This window comes from Amphiura filiformis, chromosome 6 (assembly GCF_039555335.1).
Source record: "Amphiura filiformis chromosome 6, Afil_fr2py, whole genome shotgun sequence".
Lineage (NCBI taxonomy): Eukaryota > Metazoa > Echinodermata > Ophiuroidea > Amphilepidida > Amphiuridae > Amphiura > Amphiura filiformis.
Window position 1 is genome coordinate 74744945 of NC_092633.1, and position 19463 is coordinate 74764407.

General features: G+C 36.9%; 1 protein-coding gene across 9 annotated transcripts in view; it reads right to left on the reverse strand.

The window, feature by feature from the left end:
• The window catches only part of LOC140156026 (disks large homolog 1-like), a 194889-nt gene that overhangs the window by 13034 nt on the left and 162392 nt on the right, over window positions 1-19463 (reverse strand). For 8 of the 9 annotated variants that reach the window (XM_072179124.1, XM_072179125.1, XM_072179122.1 and 5 more), the window contains 9 exons: window positions 9254-9337; window positions 8341-8379; window positions 7212-7336; window positions 5339-5441; window positions 4310-4516; window positions 2405-2597; window positions 1598-1754; window positions 895-1051; window positions 532-634 (listed from right to left, as the gene is read on the reverse strand). In XM_072179124.1, the coding sequence (XP_072035225.1) occupies window positions 532-634; window positions 895-1051; window positions 1598-1754; window positions 2405-2597; window positions 4310-4516; window positions 5339-5441; window positions 7212-7336; window positions 8341-8379; window positions 9254-9337 (1168 nt within the window). The remainder of the gene's footprint in view (window positions 1-531; window positions 635-894; window positions 1052-1597; window positions 1755-2404; window positions 2598-4309; window positions 4517-5338; window positions 5442-7211; window positions 7337-8340; window positions 8380-9253; window positions 9338-19463) is intronic. The other variant, XM_072179123.1, reaches the window with a different exon arrangement.

The following is a 19463-nucleotide window of genomic DNA, read 5'->3' on the forward strand; positions in this document are numbered from 1 at the left end:
TACTCCATAACATAACAATGTGACTGCAAGGTTAACAGTACATATTTGCTTTTTACTAGATCACTTATCCAATAAGCACTGCCCATCAGTGTCAGAGTCGCATACAAAAATAACCCTATTTTTTGTTGCTGATATGTTCTGGCCTACATTTTGGCAAATTAATTTAGGTTTATAACATCATGTTTGTATGTAACCAGTAAAATAACCTTCATCTTCAGTTTTAAATGTATCAACCTTCTAGCACTTGGCAGTATATCCAGACTTAAAATAAGCATTTTCATACTTTTATGTATCAAAATATTAACAATTATTCTTCAGCATTCTTTAGTAAAATCAGTATGAAATACTTGAAAACATTACTAATTGTCAGTTCGTGACACTTAACCAAATTGACACATATGAACTCAAATAGACAAATTACACAAACAAAACATTCTGGTTTACATCTGATTAACATTGATCTCACAATCTGTCCAGCTCACAGCTGCACAAGACATCAGGTAGACAGACAGATAGACAGACAAGACTTACCGTCTGGTTTATACTGAGCCACAATGGTCACCACCTGTCCGGCTCCTTTTAACGCTAATGCAGCGTCCTCATGGGTGGCATTCACTAAATTCTTTTCATTGACCTGCAATAAAAATACATCAATATATAAATTGTAAATGCATACTTCACTGTACATTCTCTCTCAAATTTTGGTACATCAAACTTAATATGCCTTAATTTTGGCGAAAATAAATATTTTATTAATGAGAATGGTGACTCTCTTACACTCTCCACTACACCAAATACTACACTCTTTTCTATGTTTCCAGATAAATACCTCACATATTTTACCAATCATAAGCTTATGAAAATTTCCAATAGTCTCATAACATCCAAACTTACCGATAATATCTGATCACCCCGGTGCAGTTCTCCACTTAAATCTGCTACTCCACCTGCCAATATGAATGAGATGAAGATACCTTCTCCGTCTTCTCCTCCAACAATGTTAAAACCAAGACCTGTGGCACCTTTGTTTAATACCACTGTTCTGGGTTCTCTGTAGGGTAAACAAAGGCAAATTAATAAATAAGGACGAGGAAGTGTATCTACTGAGCCTAACTTGGTTTTTCTCCACTAGTTGTCCACTAGTTACATCACATGTTTTTCTTTATCTATCTGACTATACAATTTGTGCAGAAGAGTACATGAAACTGAAACGTGATCGCTATGATTACCAGCTAGAGGACTTACGGCACATATTTATTGCCGGAAATGAAGACACTAAAAGGTGCTTGATGTTGGGGCCCCTTAGACAGTGAAGAGAAGAAGGTAGTCTCTTAGATCTTCTCTTGTTAATTGAACCCTATGCACACCTATAATCACATTATGTCACTGCAAAGCGCGACGCCGCAGGCAGGCAGGCACACACATCTATATATTATATTTGTAGTACTTTTAAGAACTGACCGCAGGGTAGGCATGTGCCGCTGTCACAACGGCGTATGTTCGAATAAATAAATAAATATAAATAGAGTGGTTTTATGTGATCAATGAATAGTTCCAAGAACAGAGGATGAAGGAGCGTATCTACTAAGCAGCTTACCTGGCTATGCCTCTATCCGTTGTATTAGGTGTATTATTACTATATCCCATTGGCATTTGTTTTTGTATTTGACTATATGCTGGTTCACCACCATCTATGTGATCGTTTGGCATAGGAGGAGGCTCTGCATATTGGGTCTGAGCTGTTTGAGGATAAGCTGAAATAAAATCAAAAGAACATACATTATTGCCAAAACGGTTTCAAAAATTTTATTGGACATTATGTCTTGATATCATAGTCCAGCCAGAGCCTATGACTGGGGAGATGATGTTGTATAGATAAGGTGACATCATACCAAACATTTGCCTTACATTTGTCATTGTTCACTGCCCAGCAGTATGCACAAGCATCCTATTTTGTTGAGGACCCTTGCTTTTCAAAACTTTTTAAAGCTTTTTCTGAAGAGCAAAACTGCTATGTTGTTGTATGAAGTTCCCTGCAGCTTAATCGAAAGACTAGTCCCTTGCCTTTATAAACATTGCTGTCAAATCATCAATCAGGAAATATACCTTCATATTTCTCTTTCTTCCCCTCTATTCCTGCTCACAAAATGACAGGGCAACTGCCTCACTTTTCTGAATGTAGCTACAGCCCTGCTGGCTTGCCCTTTTACTCTCTTCTTTTCCTCCTAGCAAAGTCCAAAAGTTAAACTGCAGCCATGTAATGAAAGCTACACATATTTGCTCTTAACATTAGAATAAGGCATGTAATTAAATACCGAAAAGTCCCTTCTCTATTGGACTTATATCCATAGTTAGACGATAGACCTGGTCTAACTTGCTTTGTGTGTACAAACCAAAGTCTTACCTTGTGATATAGGTGGAATTATAGTGTGTACATCAGGCTGACCACTGCTTTGTGCGCTTCTAGCCGGAGACACAGGTGGGTAGGCTGATAATGCAGCACCCTTAATGACCGTTAAGACTACGTGATTACTGGTTGCTTTTAACACTGCTACTGCATCCTCATGTGTTACGTCTTCAAGGCTTGTGTCACCAACCTGGTAGTAGGAATCACAAAAAAACATCAACAGTTTTTAGATTTCCAAACTATTTATAAATAAGATTTTCTATTTTATAATGTGTCTTTATATTCATCATTGTAAGCATGAAAACAATGTTATCTAACCCCGACTCAAGTGTAGTAGTGACAGTCTGTTGCAAAGTATAAACTAGAGTCCGAAGTTTTATGAAAAACGGGAAAAAATCATGGAATCGGATGTACAACACAGAAAATGACATCTTTATATGTGACAAAAATTGTTAAAAGACAAGAGAAATAATAAATGTTTTATGATAAAAATACTGTTTAATAATACCGAAATAAAGGTATATTAACCAAGGCATGAACCCCCTATATCCATCCTAACATCGTAACAGTTGGCCTATTATCGTGCGGATATTCTAATCAGAGCATATTAATCGCGAAATTGAACACTTTATTGTGACATTATATCATGGTGTATATATTTTAAGCTTTATTCATGAAACATGGCTTTACAAATTTTACAACACGGATTACAACACAGAAAATGGATTTTATAAAACGGTAAACTTCGGACTCCAGTATAAACCATGTTAGGGTTTTTAAGGAATGGCTTGAAAGTGAAGGAAAGGTCATTCAGGTGGTATATGAGGATATTTCTGGAAATCAGGAAATGCTCTGAGCATGTTTTCAATTATTATAATTATTATTCAATAGATTAATTGAGTAGGCCAAAGTACACTAATCAATATGCCTTTTGTTTGAAGAAAATCTGACATACAGTTTTCATAATTCATCAATTTATATTTTCTTTGAATCTTATTGCTTTTAACAATCAATGTAGTTGTTGAGCTAACATGACTGTAAAGGCTCATTAATATGTAATCTTTGACAATATTTTGGTAAAAATCCATGCATTAATGTTCAGGGTACTTTTATTTTGCATAATTTTGCCAAACTTGATCAAAGTGTTTCTTATATGTTCTAATGGCAAAAATTACATATTAATGAGCTTCTTCAGTCATTTGAGTTCATTAACTTGATTAATTATCGATAAAAAACAATAAGTTACAAAGAAAATATAAATTGATGTATGTCCAGTTTGCTTCAAACAAAAGGCATATTGATCAGTGTACTTTGGCCTACTCAATTAATCTATTGAAAACAAGATTGCTCAGAGCATTTCCTGATTTCCAGAAATATCCTCATAACCTTAATGACCTTTCCTTCAAACGAAAGGCATATTGTTAAGAATGCTTTGCTCTACTCAATTAAAACTTGCATAGAGCACTTCCATAATGCCTCAAATACCACCTTAAAATTGTCATTAGGTGTTCTATTCATAATGCAAAAACTGGCAAAGAGGAAGAAAATGGCAGTGTTGATAAATATGAAGCTCTATTCACAGCTAAAAGTGTCCGTATGGATAGACTCCTCAAATATTGACTAAAATGTGACGTTTTACCTTTATTAGGGTGAGATCAGTCTTATCTCTTGCAGGGTATGTTAGCACAACTTATATCCTTTCAAAAAATGCAAAAATCTGATTTTTGATGACTTTTTTAGATTTCAATCACCTCTGATCTCATTGGGTACAAAAACTCATTCTTCACAACACCATTTTTGTGATATGGTTTTTGAATGGAAGTCACTGAAGTGCACAATTTCAATGAAACCATTTTGGCAAATTCAGTCAATTTCTGATAGTCCTTGTGTTATAATACTTACTGCAATGATTTTGTCCCCGACTTGGAGCTGTCCGTCCTGTTGAGCAGCTCCACCGTCGATAATTTTTGTTACAAATATACCGTTGTCGCCAGCTACGTGTTGGTTGCCGCGGCCACCAGCAATACTGAATCCCAATCCTTTTGTGCCTTTTGATAGCTCTATACGAAGAACTCGTCCAGTAGCTTGAGGTGGACGGCGTCTTACCAGCTGTGAAAAACAAAACATTCAAGATTCACATTTATCATGTATGTCCATGTAAATAAGTCCCACAGATCAGTCTACCTGAGCCTCTTTCCTATATCAATAACATCTCTTACACATGTCATCCTCATACATCTATTGTATCTGGTATTGTCTCATCTACTTGCCCAATATCAGGGTTCCCACAGACATTCATATTTACAATTATATGACTTTTTATGACTTGCCACCACTTTGGTTTGTAATTTCCTGAATCTGTTGGAATCCTGAATACTGTACAACTTATCTCTCTCTTTCTCATCGCTCTCCCCTCTCTCATACACACACCCCTACATGAGTTTGCCGGTAATCAGGGACCCTGTAGAGGACCGGCAAACGGAGTTTTTTTTCTGATTTTCTTAATGCTGACCATGTTTTACACAAATCATACACAATCTGTTTGGATTTTAACCTATTCTAATAGGGGATGCACTCTCAAATGCATTTTAGGTGGTCGATTGTACAGCTTAGCTAAATGGGGACACGGTCCCCAGTTCCATAAGCATCCACAGTTGAAATGTCAAGTTTCGTAAAGATATCTGCGTTTGACAGCAAACACATGCCCACCCCACTCAGCACACATGCCCACCCCCCACACAAATGGCCACAAAAATTAGGTCATACATTGTATTTGATACTGCACTATATTGAGTAAGAAGATAATAAAGATATGCAATCAAGTGGCTCTAAAATCTACTAGGTCATCTCAGCTGAAATTAAAACTTGAGGATTTCAATCTGAGATTTGTATCATAACCATAATACCTAAACAAATCAAATTAATACTTACCATACGCACAGTGTTACCAGCTCGTTTCAGTGCATCGACTGCTGACTGGTGAGGCACACCTAGGATATCGCATTCATTAACTTTGACGATCACATCATTAATTCTACAAAGAAAAAAACAAAGCAGAGATATTCATTAGCTTTACAATGCTTTCACTATCATTCACATTCAACTAAAGATGGTCAACTTTTGCCACAATAATTATGTGTTGCAAATTATGTTGTGCACTGCAATAAAAGCATCAGAAAATAGTGCCTATGTGTAGACTACAAATGGGATAACTTTAGGTCTTCCAGTTTGCTGTAAATATTTCAACATTGTTGGTTCTGAGGTCCCTTTACTGCATGTAAGCTTATATCGTTGATACCAAGCATGACTAAAGCTTTATCTTGATCTACCTTTGACTTGCTTGTATCAATGAATTAGACACAATAACAATGCGGGTGAATTGAGATACTGTGTGTAGTAAGCAGCGATAACAGAGCACAGCAGATAAAAGTATTTAATTCTGTACAGTGCGTCAGTGATATTTGAAACATGAAAAAATACAACTGGTATTGATTATATTTTTTAATTAAATGTCATATTTGGTACCAAGTAGTATAGTCTTCTGGGATACAATATATTTGCATAATAAATTCGAACTATTTTCAGTTGAAGCAGAGACCTCATTGATATGTTAGATCATTTTTAGGGACAGGATAACTTCAGGCCTTCCTAGTCTTTCAGGTGTTTCCTGCCTAATATTCTCATATGCATTGTTTTGATGTAAATTTGAGTTAAATTTGTTTGTTTATAATAAAAGATTAGATCCAAGAAATTTTTGTTCTCAAAAAGATAATTTTGCTTCCTTTTTCCTATTCCACAAGGCAATATTCCAGTGTGCTATTCCCACAATAGACCTGATGGCCAGCAATATTCTTAGTCCAAATGTTGGATTTCATGCACCATTTTTAACCTTTTGTGTGAGAGTACATGGTCCTCTGGAATATTGCATGATGGGAAATAAAAAAAAAAAAGATCTATAGCCAAGCCAAATTCTAACTGCACGGTGCAAGAACAGCAAGTGAACTTTCAGGGGGTGCAAACGTAGAAGAACCTTTCCCATCCCCCCCCTCGGTTACGCCACTGCATCAGATTGAGAAAGACTTCGGACACAAATTGCAATAATATCTTTGCCAGTAGTGAGTACATGTAATAACTTAATAAGCATTCTTATTCAATGAGTGCGTCTTGTATAGAATTCACGTAATTTGATTGGTTTTCTGGTGTATAATATCTCACAATAGTTGATAGTGATATTTGTCAGGCGTTGCGCTAGGCGCCATTTAACGGCGGCACGCTTGTTGCTCCTCAATGATCTCGCGATAATGCGTTCAAGCGTAATACACGCGGCGAGAACTAAGAACGCGATTCGACGGCTTAGATGTTCGTGATGGTTTCGTTCATTTAAAACAACGGGATGTCCTCACAAAAGTAACTTTATTTTTTTTCTGAAAAGGGCAGTTTTTCTCGCAAAAATTACATTAAAACTGAATAAGAATGAGAATAAATGCGCCGGCATCCACTACTCAAAATATTGGCCAGCCCATCCATTATGACACGATATTGGATAGGCAAAAGACAAAATCCTATCAAAATCAAAATTTATTCTCTAAGTATTACTTGTAGTACAAACATCTTTAACCTGGACTTCATTGCTTCTAAATTACCTCCTATGTAAAGGAAAAACACACTTTTATCAACTACTGCCAAAATCCTTGATACCTTTGATACAAGTGTTGTAAGAGAGAAGGGTATATCTTAGTTTTGACGTTTTGCATTGTTTGTTCCCCAATACTAGTGAAGGAAGGCTCCTGAGGTAAATACTTACTTGAGAGTTTGATCAACTGCTGCTGCACCCCCTGGTATAAGTTTTGTAATGTATATGCTAGGATCATCCCCTATGTGAGGGTTGTCTGTACCTCCTGCTATGCTGAAACCTAGCCCTGCTCCACCCTGTACAAATATATAATGTCAAAGGTCATAGGTTAGTCCATGGATGGCAGTCATTTTATAAATCAGAAGTGGCTTCTTCGAGCCCCACTTCGAGCAATTCACATGTGGGGAATAATAATGATATTGTTCAGTGGCTACAAATAATAATAATAAGATCATCGATTGTTACAATATGTATTGATGATAAAACAACATACTGCACTACTTCAATAAAATAAACTCATTAAAGAAACTCATTAAAGACTAAACATTCATTAAGATTGATTCTTTTTAGCTGTGTCAAAATTAGACCATGCTACATGTGTACTGTGAAGCTATATGTCCAACATGTTGCTCTTTGTGCATTATTAAACTGTTTAGGCAGTGTTGGCAATCTTTGTATTTTATTATATTTTCCAAAGGAAAAAATGTGTCAAATGGGTTTTGAGTTTGCCTGTTTTATGTGTCCACACCCCAACATGCAGACATGCACCACACACAAACCCTCCACATAAATATCCACAGGCGAACATGGACAGGGATACAAACTTTTAGTCCCCGTACTGCAAATACACACATTCTTGTTCACCTTATTGCTCAGTGCAGACCCATAGCTTTGTAAATACGTATTTTTGTGCTATTTTTGATCTAGTAACAGAGTCCAGTAAAAAGTGGAAGACTGCATTTCCTGTGTGTCCACTGTCAAACAATCATTTCTCATGTGTGTTTATTTATTCTCACTCTTACGGGAAAAAAATGCAAAAGAAGATACAAACATACCCCCCACATCACACACACTAAGGGCAATGCACATGTAGGCATATAGCATTCACAAAGGCCATGTCATGGCCTACAGTATACAATATGCTTTGTTACTAATGGATCCACAAGGCCAAGTGCTATATGTATTGGTTTTCACTAGAAATAAAAATAGCGGCAAAATAATTTCCATTTTAGATTTGTGCGCCTTGCTTTGATCATGGTTGTCATGGTGATATGGAATAAAACTAGGTCACATGACTTACCCTTATCAACACGATTTCTTGATATTCCCATTCATCTCTCTGTAAAACAAACAGAAAAGGAGCAAAATGTTAAATATGCTCAACTAAATTATTTTATATACATTTTTGGAACTATTGTTAGAATGACTTCCCTTGATGTGTGAAAGAATTAGAATAAATAAAGCAACTGTTGTAGCATGGATAATGTTTTTAAAGCACCATGTTTATGATCTGTTAAATATGGAATGTATTGTAAATACCATGAAGAAATTGTTTATAAAGGTTATGTTTCATCCAGGTAGTTCTTGCAAGATGAAAACTCAGTTGTTTCTGTTGAAACCATTAACTTGTCCAACCTTTGTTAGAATCAGTCATTAGGCATTATAATATTGTGCATCATAATGAAATGTGTGACTTATATGATCCCTCACCTTCCCAGGCTCACCTTGCAGAAACCATGGCAGAGATTTCCCATCATTGTATACACAAAAGCAAGTTTTGCTTCACTTGTGTTTATAATATCAATGCACTACCTTGTCGTTGGTACGTCTATGCCACTGTACAGGCTGACGCTTTCAAAATGATTCAAAGAGTCCGGACTCAAAACCGTGCATAAATCCCCCATTTTTGCCCAGTGCATAGCAAATAATCCAGATATACTCTACTTTGCCCCACAAGTGACCTGGCAGAGACAGGAACTCTCTTTGGTGGATTTCCACAAACACACTTCTTGTTATCCCTGTGGCAAGATTCCTGATTATCAGAATCATAACCTGTTCATAGATGGAGGTGTAGCTCTTCCATTAGTACCTGCGATGTAGCAAATGCTTTTTGCTTAGGCATGAACTGCATATCCTACAGGGCTAGGGGCAGTGACTTCCTTCCATCTATTTAAGACTTGTTCATACTGAGACAGGGGCATGGATTAGTTTACCTGTGAGGGATCTAATGATGTGGCTTGTGAGGAAGGTGATCGGTCCAATCTGTCTGCATTCACAAGGACTGGTGAAGGGGCAGGCTGTATGAATGGAACACAAATATATGGTAGTATTATGGTTAGTCAAGCATACACCAAAGCGGCCCCTATTGACAGCTCAGCAGTGTCGGCTAACGGCTGACATGACTGATGTAAGGCCAAGTTGCATGTGAAGAATGGTTCAAATGTTATAACAATGTGATGAGTTAGTGACAGGACAACCCACAGTAGCCTTTCTTGATACCTTATTTCCATCCACTGCTACCAATATATTGATATGGAAAGTACTTCTTGAATGGTATTGTTCTTGTAGTAGTAATATTAGTGTGAAGTGGAAAGTGGCTCTTATAATATGTGTTTGGCTATAATGAACATGGTGTGAAGTAATGAGTCAAGCAAACCACCAATGAAGCATTGATTACAAAAGAGAAACCTTTTTTATAAGTTTATAAATTTCTTTATTTATTTGCGGGACTCGGTTATAAGTCAGTTGAGTCATTCAAGTCATGAGTCAAGTAAGAAGCGTCATTCAGGTATCAAATCTTAAATCAATATAGTAATGCACAACTTATAAGCGAATTCACTCAGCTTAGGTCAAATTAACAAAAAATATGAGTTAATGAAGGTTCCAATATTGAGTTGAAAGCTTTGAACATATTGGAGTAAAAGAAATAAATGATACCGTTAAATTTACTCAAACTTATCAATTCTGATCCAGACAAGTTTACTTGACTGTGTTGGTTGAATAAGTATGAAGATAAAACAACACAAAATAATGCATCACAGCTTTATGCATCCGCAACTCCAAGTCATGAGATAATAGTTTTTTAATTACCGTACAAACCCAAAGAGTAGCCATTAAAACAAATTGTTTCACTGCACTGATGCTATGCCAACTTCTTACAAAACCATGCCAAGGCATATATATCACAGGTGACTGCATCCCATTAACACAGCGCACTAGTAAATGGACTCAATTTCTTGTGGCCAATTTAACATGGCTCACTCACATGCACATACAATTACCAAATCTCATACACTTATGTTGAACTCAGACTTCCTACAATGAGGTTACTAATATCATGATGAATATCTCTAACATTCCAATCCCTATACCTCAGTTCACTTAACCTTAGAACTCCCTTTCTGTATTTTGACTAAGGGGAAGGGAGGAAGTGAACCACTGACCACTTGGGTGTAGAGAACATAACCAGGGATAACAAGCCATGAATGTGATCATTGCCTGACAAACACTTGTGTGTGTATGTAGTCTTGGCAGATTGTGCAATTAAATCATGTGGATACATGGGCTTGCAGTCGCTTCATGCTGTATTGTTTTATATGATTTAGTAGTATTAGGGTTAACACATTTTATTACTGTGAATTGAGTTATGGGGTACTCTCTGAAATAAAGTTCATATCCATTAAATGAAGTATGAATTTCAAGAAGTACAGCAGTCAATGGAAGTGATGGAACTTTGCAATGAGATATGAAGCTGTTTTTTTGGTCCATAGTGTGAATTTAACACCTGGTTCCTCTTGTTGACGTCACTACGCCAACCAACCATGTCGCATTTAGATTTGATTTCTGCATTTTTATGATCGGAACATCGGAGCCTAATCAGAAGAATTTAATATTTCATGATATGCTATTGACCTTTGCCAAACTAGGCCTACATGGAAATATGCTAACATCAAATATCATACAATTTTTTGGTTACATTTTGCATTATTGACAAAGTACCGATTTCAACATATATCTACATTTATATTGACACAGATTATGCTTTCACTTTTAAAGTACCATCGTCCGTCCATCTATTTGAAGAACCACTGACCTAATTACTGGATGACTGTCCTCATTACATACTGTCCTCATTACATACTGTCCTCATTACAGATTGTCCTCATTGCATATCATCCTTTCTAGATGCCCAGGAATGATAGGCTATTTACTGTGAGCAGGTGGTTCAGTTCCAATGATAAAATGTTTCAATATCAAATTTTCAAATGCGCTAAATTTTCACAGATTATGAGCCTATAAAAACTGTGAGTGAAGTAACTTCTAATACTATAACAGCATATCATAGCCAACCATTGAAATTGAAGCTGCAACAAAAATTACATAGCTTTTTAATTGGGCTTTCTAAAGCTAATTCATGAAAACATTCTCTTGTTGAAATATTTGATATTGCAGCAATGATAATATAAAAAGTATCTTTCACTAGCTCTGTGCATGCTGTTGGCAACTTATAATATTTTATACAGGGCAAAGAAACTATGTTGGAAAATTTACTTGGCGTAATCGTTAACATATAAAATGCACTAAAATATTCTGAAATCAGCTGCTGACAGATCATTTTGCATCAAAGCACCACAGACCTGAAACAATCTGCTACTATATGCCACAAACCCTTCGCTCATCATGCACTCTCATCGAAGTTCAAAAAGCATCTCAACTTCTCATATCTTTCCTCACTGATTGTTTATCTGATTTTGTTGTATATATTTTTATTCATTGGCATTATATCGTCACATTCTTATTGAATTGGCGGTCTACAAAAGCTTTCTGTATGTATGTATGCAAATATGGCTGATACTAGTCAAACAAGTCTCTCAAATGTGTACAAAAATTGTTTCAAAATACATCAGGTGAAATTGATAGGTCTGTGCACATTTATACACCACCAAAAATGACCCTGTATATCATCTTTGACCAAGTCCAAACAAAACACCAATGCATATGAATCAACAAGATAAAACACATGATTATTTATGTATAAAGTAGTAGTCGGTTAATTGCTTTAAAATAAATTTTTTAAGTATTGAATTAAGAAATGATTGGACACTCGACTACAATTTATTTAGCTGATTCCAATCAGGTTTTGAAATCAAAAGTCACAGCACTTAGCACAAGGCACTTACTCATCCTCTTGGGCCAGCCACTTTTTGCATTAACCTTGTTCCACTATTCTAGAAAGCAAAGCATGTAGCCTACGGTAAATAAACATATAGTGTGAATACAATATATGACAATCCATGTCCACAGGATCAAGAATTGCATTTGGTTCTTTATTTAGAAACTTATGAGGGGACATCAAAATAATTAACTTGAACTTCAAATGTTTCTGTGTAACTCAAATGTCTATGGTTCACTGTCATTGCTGTCCACTGGCAGCCATGTGTTGCTGGAACTGATTTTACTATTTTGTATTGTTTTAGATGGTAAGTCATCATGACAAGCATGGATTTTATTACCTAATACCTTCTGGCTTAGCAAATAGCCTAACCCTTTGGTTGAAACTGAAAAAGCACTTTTTTAAAACTTTGATAGAGACCTAACTATTGAGCAATGGTGTATGTAAAATGGAAAAATATCAATGCAGAAAATGATGAATTTTTACTATTTTGTGATTACATTTTAAGGCAGGGATGGAGGGGGTCAGCCTTCTAAGAAAAGTTACTTTATTTATAGGACCTCCCTCATTAATCTTTTGGTTTGTCCCCTACTTTCAGAATTGTTTATCATTTCTTTTTCCACTAAACTATGTTTAAAGATGCCATTGAAAATTACGTGCACTTTGAAATTTTGTATCCAGCTTTTACTGTAATCATGAAAATATTTGCAGGGTTAATTCTAGTGTTTCACCAATTTTTCACTCTTTCACTTTGCAAGCAATTTTTAATTCCACAACATACACTTATACACAAATGAAATATATTACCAGTCACATTCTTTTTTGGTAGCTTCTTGCAGCACGATAACACAAAAATAAATGTAACACAGAAATTTCAACTAACCCAGCCTATCCGGTTTCACCTTTCTGAATACAATTTACAAATTTGTAAATATATATAACTGTTGCAACGAAGAGTGATTATTGCCACAAGCTGGGGCAGTAGTAAATTACATTGTGTGTATTATGATCCCTATCATTAATGTTATTGATGCACTCTGGGGCTCAAGCAAGGCAGGCTCAAAATATATGAATTCCTAACATCTCCTTAACCTTATAACTACACAAATAAATGCATCACATATTCTTTGAATAATATTACTACCAAATCTACTATACTAAAATAACCAGCGAAGTGTGTCTGTCTGTGTGTGTGTCTGTCTGTCCGGCTATGCGTTTCGCCGCGCTTCGACGCATCAATCCGATATTTCGGATATGGATAGGTATCGGGAAAAGCATGTTGACCGGGTGGTTTTGAAGGTCATCGGAGGTCAAGGTCAAAGGTCAAAATTTCAAACTTTGTCCGATCGGGCCCAAACTTGGTGGGTTGAATCCTTGATAGGAGGGGAATGTATGCCTGAAATAAAATCGCGGTCAGCTGAGGTCAAAGGTCATTACGGAGGGGTAAAATTTCAAACTTTGCCCGATCGGGCTCAAACTTGGTGGGTGGAATCCTTGATACAAGAGGAATATATGCCCAAAATAAAATCAAGGTCAACGGAGGTCAAAGGTCATTACAGAGGGTTGAAATTTCAAACTTTGTCCGATCGGGCTCAAACTTGGTGGGTGGAATCCTTGATACGAGGGGAATATATGCGCGAAATAAAAAAAGTGGGCAACAGAGGTCAAAGGTCATCACGAAGGGTTCAATTTTCAATTTTTCAGGCTCAAACTTGGTGGAATCTTCGATACGAGGGGAACATGTAAAAAATATAATCAATGTCATCCGAGGTCAAAGGTCATCCAGGGGCTACATTTTAATATCACGGGAGCATGAACAAATCAAACCGAGGTCACTCAAGGGCGAAGGTCAAATGGGGTCAGTATGCCCAATTGGGCTTAAAAGTAGTAAAAAAAATGAAGGGAACATGTCAAAAAGTCAAAAGGGGTCATCAGGGGTCAAATAGCTTCGCTATCAGTAACTCTCACAGCAACGGGTGAACTAGTACTAATAAAATCGTAAGCTCTGTCTGTCCGTCTGTCCGCAATGCATTTCGCCGCTCGACGCATCACTCCGATATTTCGGATATAGATAGGTATCGGGCATTCCACGTTTATGGGGTAGTTTGAAAGGTCATCGGAGGTCAAGGTCAAAGGTCAAAATTTCAACTTTGTCCGATCAGGCCCAAACTTGGTAGGTGGAATCCTTGATACGAGGCGAGTATATGCCCGAAATAAAATTGAGGTCAACCGAGGTCAAAGGTCATTACGGAGGGGTCAAATGTCAAACTTTGTCCGATCGGGCTCAAACTTGGTGGGTGGAATCCTTGATACTGAGGGGAATATATGCCCGAAATAAAATTGAGGTCAACCGAGGTCAAAGGTCATTACGGAGGGGTCATATTTCAAACTTTGTCCGATCGGGCTCAAACTTGGTGGGTGGAATCCTTGATGCGAGGGGAATATATGCCCGAAATGAAATTGAGGTCAACCGAGGTCAAAGGTCATTATGGAGGGTTAAATTTCAAACTTTGTCCGATGGGGCTCAAAGTTGGTGGGTGGAATCCTTGCTACGAGGGGAATAGATGCGCAAAATACCATTGAGGTCAACCGAGGTCAAAGGTCATTACGGAGGGGGTCAAATTTCAAACTTTGTCCGATCGGGCACAGACTTGGTGGGTGGAGTCCTTGCTACGAGGGCTTAACCCTAACCCAACTAGGACTCACTAAAGCTCACTATTAAAACCGCTCTGCGCGCATGGATTCCACGGGACTTGATGATGCAATCAGACCAAGTCATATATACCCAGGGAATCGTTGGCCAGGCCAACGTCACCTGTGTAGCTACATGCTGGGGATCTTCTGCGTGGCATGCGAGGGGTCCGAGGTCGAATCCCGGGGTGCCAAGTGACTTTCTTCTTCATCTTCTCTCCTTTTCGTTCCTTCTTTCCCTTCCGATAACACAAAAACCACGGGTAGGGTTAGGGTTAAACATGGTATAACGAATTCTCAATATGACAGGAACAGGAAGATTTCACCACTCCCTGTGAGGACTGCAATGTCTTCCCAGCATTCATAGCTGAAAATGATTTCTAAATTTCAAATGGATGTAAACTGAGGTCATCAAAGGTCAAAGGGGATCAAGCCAAGGTCATTTAGGGTCAGAGGTCATATGGGTTCAATGGGGGGTCAAACAGCATCACTATCTGCTGCTGGTGGTGCTCTCACGTACAGCTACAGTGCCCTCACAGCCGCAGGTACTCTAGTTATTGTAAATAATTACGTTGTAAGAAATTTGATGAAATTCAATGAAAATGTACGCCTTACAAAACTGCCCAACTAGAGAGTGCTACAGTGAAGGAAAAAAAACATGATCGAATACCCAGTGACACAGTCTGCATTCAACAATCATAGCTCATAATATGACCTCTAGTTGTGGAGTATGAGTTTTGGTACCCAGAATATTCAAAAGTGATTCTATGAGTGTACAAGCATATTATGGTTAAGGAACTGTTTACTGAGAGTTGAGATAATTGAGATGCTAGTATTAACATGCAAGCTGTCACCAATGATTAAATGGCCTAATTCTGTAATTAGATATGATATCGAACTCATCTATCTTTCTACAGTGGATAGCAAATATGATGTACAAGTTGCAACAGCTTTTCATAATTCAATTCAATTTGACGTATTTAATATGTGTGATACACTTTACCGCTCTAGCATAGTGGTAAGTTGTGATCCATAGAAGTGTGTAAAAATAAATCATTCATTAATTTTCAATCACTTTGCCTAAAAGCAAATTTTACTTTCTTGGAAAAATGAATTTTCTGCAGAACAAACACAGATATATACGCATCTTTTTGCTCCACCAGAGGACAAAATCAAACAAGTAAATGATGCAATCAAACTAAATAAATCTGTCTGAAAAAAGTCCATTATTTTCTTAAAATTTAACATCATTGCACATTTTACAGAATAAATTGTACTGAAAACATTGTCCCAATTGGATCTACAGTGCTTGAGGTAGAATCATTTCCATGCTGTTGTCCCCAAATAGAATACAAAAGATGCTCAGCATTTCTCTTGGCCATATAATATCTCAAAATCAATTTGACTAACATTGCAGGTCATTTTGCTTCATTATATTTTCTATTCAAATGGGGGGAAAGGAAGATTCATGCATGCTTGGTAGGAGTCATCCTAATGGGGCCATATTTGCCAATGAGTGTGGTAAAATCTAGCGGGATCATGTGAATGACTATGCACAAAAAACAACCATGTCTTGGCTTCCTTCCTTCACCAAGAGTCTCATCCCAAAGCATAGTCCAATGACCTCTAATCAACACCCATGTATCAAAAGTTGACCTCTAAAAGGTATCATTTGTTACATCCAACACAAAGGTCATTCTGAAATAGCTTGAGGTTGACAAACTGTGCCCTGACAGATAACCATCCGAACTGCATTTAAAAAATATGAAATAGGGCAGGAAGTTAGCTAAATTGGACTAAAGTAGAATGATTTTTGCAAATTTGCATGATTTGGGGATGCCCACGCCCTACCCCCAATCCTCACTTGAGCATGCTTAAATTTTAGTGCTTAAATAAACAAATGCAAACTTGTTCCATATCTACTGTCACAGATGAAGATAGAATTATTTACCTAGTTCATCTGTGCAGACCACCTGGCCAATAAGCAATAATTCATGGGAGGCTTCCTTAGTACTGACAATTATAATTCCCTTATTTATCAAATTGTAATTACTATCTGACACAACAATCAACCTAAGCGACTTGCTTCAATTCACTCCCTGGATTTTTAACCATTCAATAATCAAAATTTACTGACCCGAAATATAACAATGGAAATTGCATAAGCTCTACTTCACCAACACACTGTAATGGGAACATATTAAATGATGACATAAATAGTTGCGTACATCTAACACTGATCTATATATTACTGACAAAAAAATATAAGAGTTTTTTGGGCATCACATGGCCCTAAATTCACAAAAAAAATAGTAAGATAAAACAAAAGACGACTTTTCCTATTCTCAAATATGCTACAATTTACTTCTAACAGTCCACATCTACCTCAGCTCCAGATATTGAAGCTTGATTATTGGCATATTGGACAGTTTACAAAACCCTTTGCACCAAGGATCCCCATACAAGGTAAGATCCCTGTTTCTTCACTTGGCTCTCCTACCTATCAACATTTCCTGACATTTCAATGCCCTGCACAAGGCTAAGAATTTACCCGCAACACGCACACAAAAGTCCAAAAAAACTTCTATAAACAATAACAACTGTCTTAAAAATAACTATACCAACACACACACTTATTCAATCTTAAAATCCTAAATTCAATGTAGTTGTGAGTAATAATATTGCAAATAATGATGAATATAATGAAATTGAATTATTTTTGAACATGCTTCCGATTTTCTCTTGCTAACAGTTTGTATGTAAAGTGCTAAAGAAAACCTCCATACACTGCCTTGGGTAGCAAGATGTGCTCTTACAAAGTGACAATGCATTTTGCCGTTCTTAATACTTTGCCAGACTTGGTTTTTCTCTAACAAATAGAAGTCACTGATTTGTGAGGTTTAGATGGGTATATCAAGAAGCACTGCCTCTGATACACTAAATTTTCACCTCGATGAAATATAGTGTAAGTTTTGAAAGAGATTGCTAAGGAGAGCATGAATTTAAAACCTGACAAAAAATAGTATTAATTGAGGGTAGTATGTTGTGTTAATGCACTATGATTGGCAATGAATGTGCTACATTTTGACCCATGCAGTAGCCTCATCAATACTATTCACTGTTACTTTCTAAAGGGCCCTGTAAAATATCAACACATTCAAAGTGAAATAAAATCTTTACAAAATTTACTGCAACTGTCTCTGCAGGTTTGTTCTGCAAAAATGCACAAACATTCTTGATGGCACACAATGGTCGGTAAATTGAATTCTTAGGAGAAATAATCACAAAGATATTGCACCATATGTTGTATTCTAGCAAAGTTACGTCATGTTAAATTAAATATACCTCATCAAAATTACACATAATATGGACCCTGGGAAATGGTTATGTCCATACTGCTGAAAACACATAATATTGAACAATTGTTGTGAACAATCTTTGGTAGACAGCAGAGTCGCTCATAATCATCAGTTGATAATATAATTGCTATCTTCAGATGACAGCAGAGTTCTTATCTTCAATAGATAGTAAGATTGCCATCTTCAGTAGATAGCTAAGTTGCTAGCTATCTCCAGTAGATGGCAGAGTTGCTACATACGCTGTTATCTTCAGTAGATAGCAGAGTTGCTATATTCAGTAGACAGCACTATCACAGAGTTGCTATCTTCAGTAGATAGCACCATCGCACAGTTGCTATCTTCAGAAGATGGCAAAATAGCAGAATTGTTATTCTTCAGTAGATATCAGAGTTGCTATCTTCATAAGATAGCAGAGTTGCTATCTTTAGTAGATTGCAAAGTTGCTATCTTCAATGGATACCAAGTTGCTATCTATGGTAGACAACAGAGTTGAACAAGAGTTAAATAATTGCTGTCACCCCTCGAGATAGATTAGGGTTAGGACAGGTTTCAAGGATAGAGTTAGCTTTTGGGGTTATAGTGAGAACTAGGTTTATGTATGATTAAGGTTGGAGTGACAACCACTATAATTCTTAAGATGCTCCCTAGACTCATTTCACTTTAAGTTCTTGCAATTACTAACATTTGAGCCTAAAAATTGCTCCACAAACATCCTGACAAACAAGTTATTCCATTAAAGTATTCCTTAAGGAGAAAGCTTTTTGCAATGCAAACCATTTTGTAATCCTACAAGATCGCTTTAATACTCCCTAAAGTTTTCGACTCAATTTATGCATCCCCTGTTGCAAGGCCCTCCACACTGCATTGATTCACTGGCTTGTCTTTCTTGTTATGTTCCAACATGCACTAAAGGGATCAACCAGCAAGTAAGGTTATTTATTCCTCACCAAATACCCAGAGATAACTCAGAACCACACAACAAAAACAGGATACGTGTGCAGTCATTTCACTTCATTCTTTCATATAAAAGTTACCTGTATCTGTAAAAGCACACATTTCATATTCTTTTCACATTAAATCAAATTCTTGTCGACTCTAAAATCTCTGATTTACACCCACAATGAGTTAATCCATAGAACGCAACAAGTCAATGCATGCACACGTTGATCGTTTTATGCTCCCCACAATCTACGACTTTGT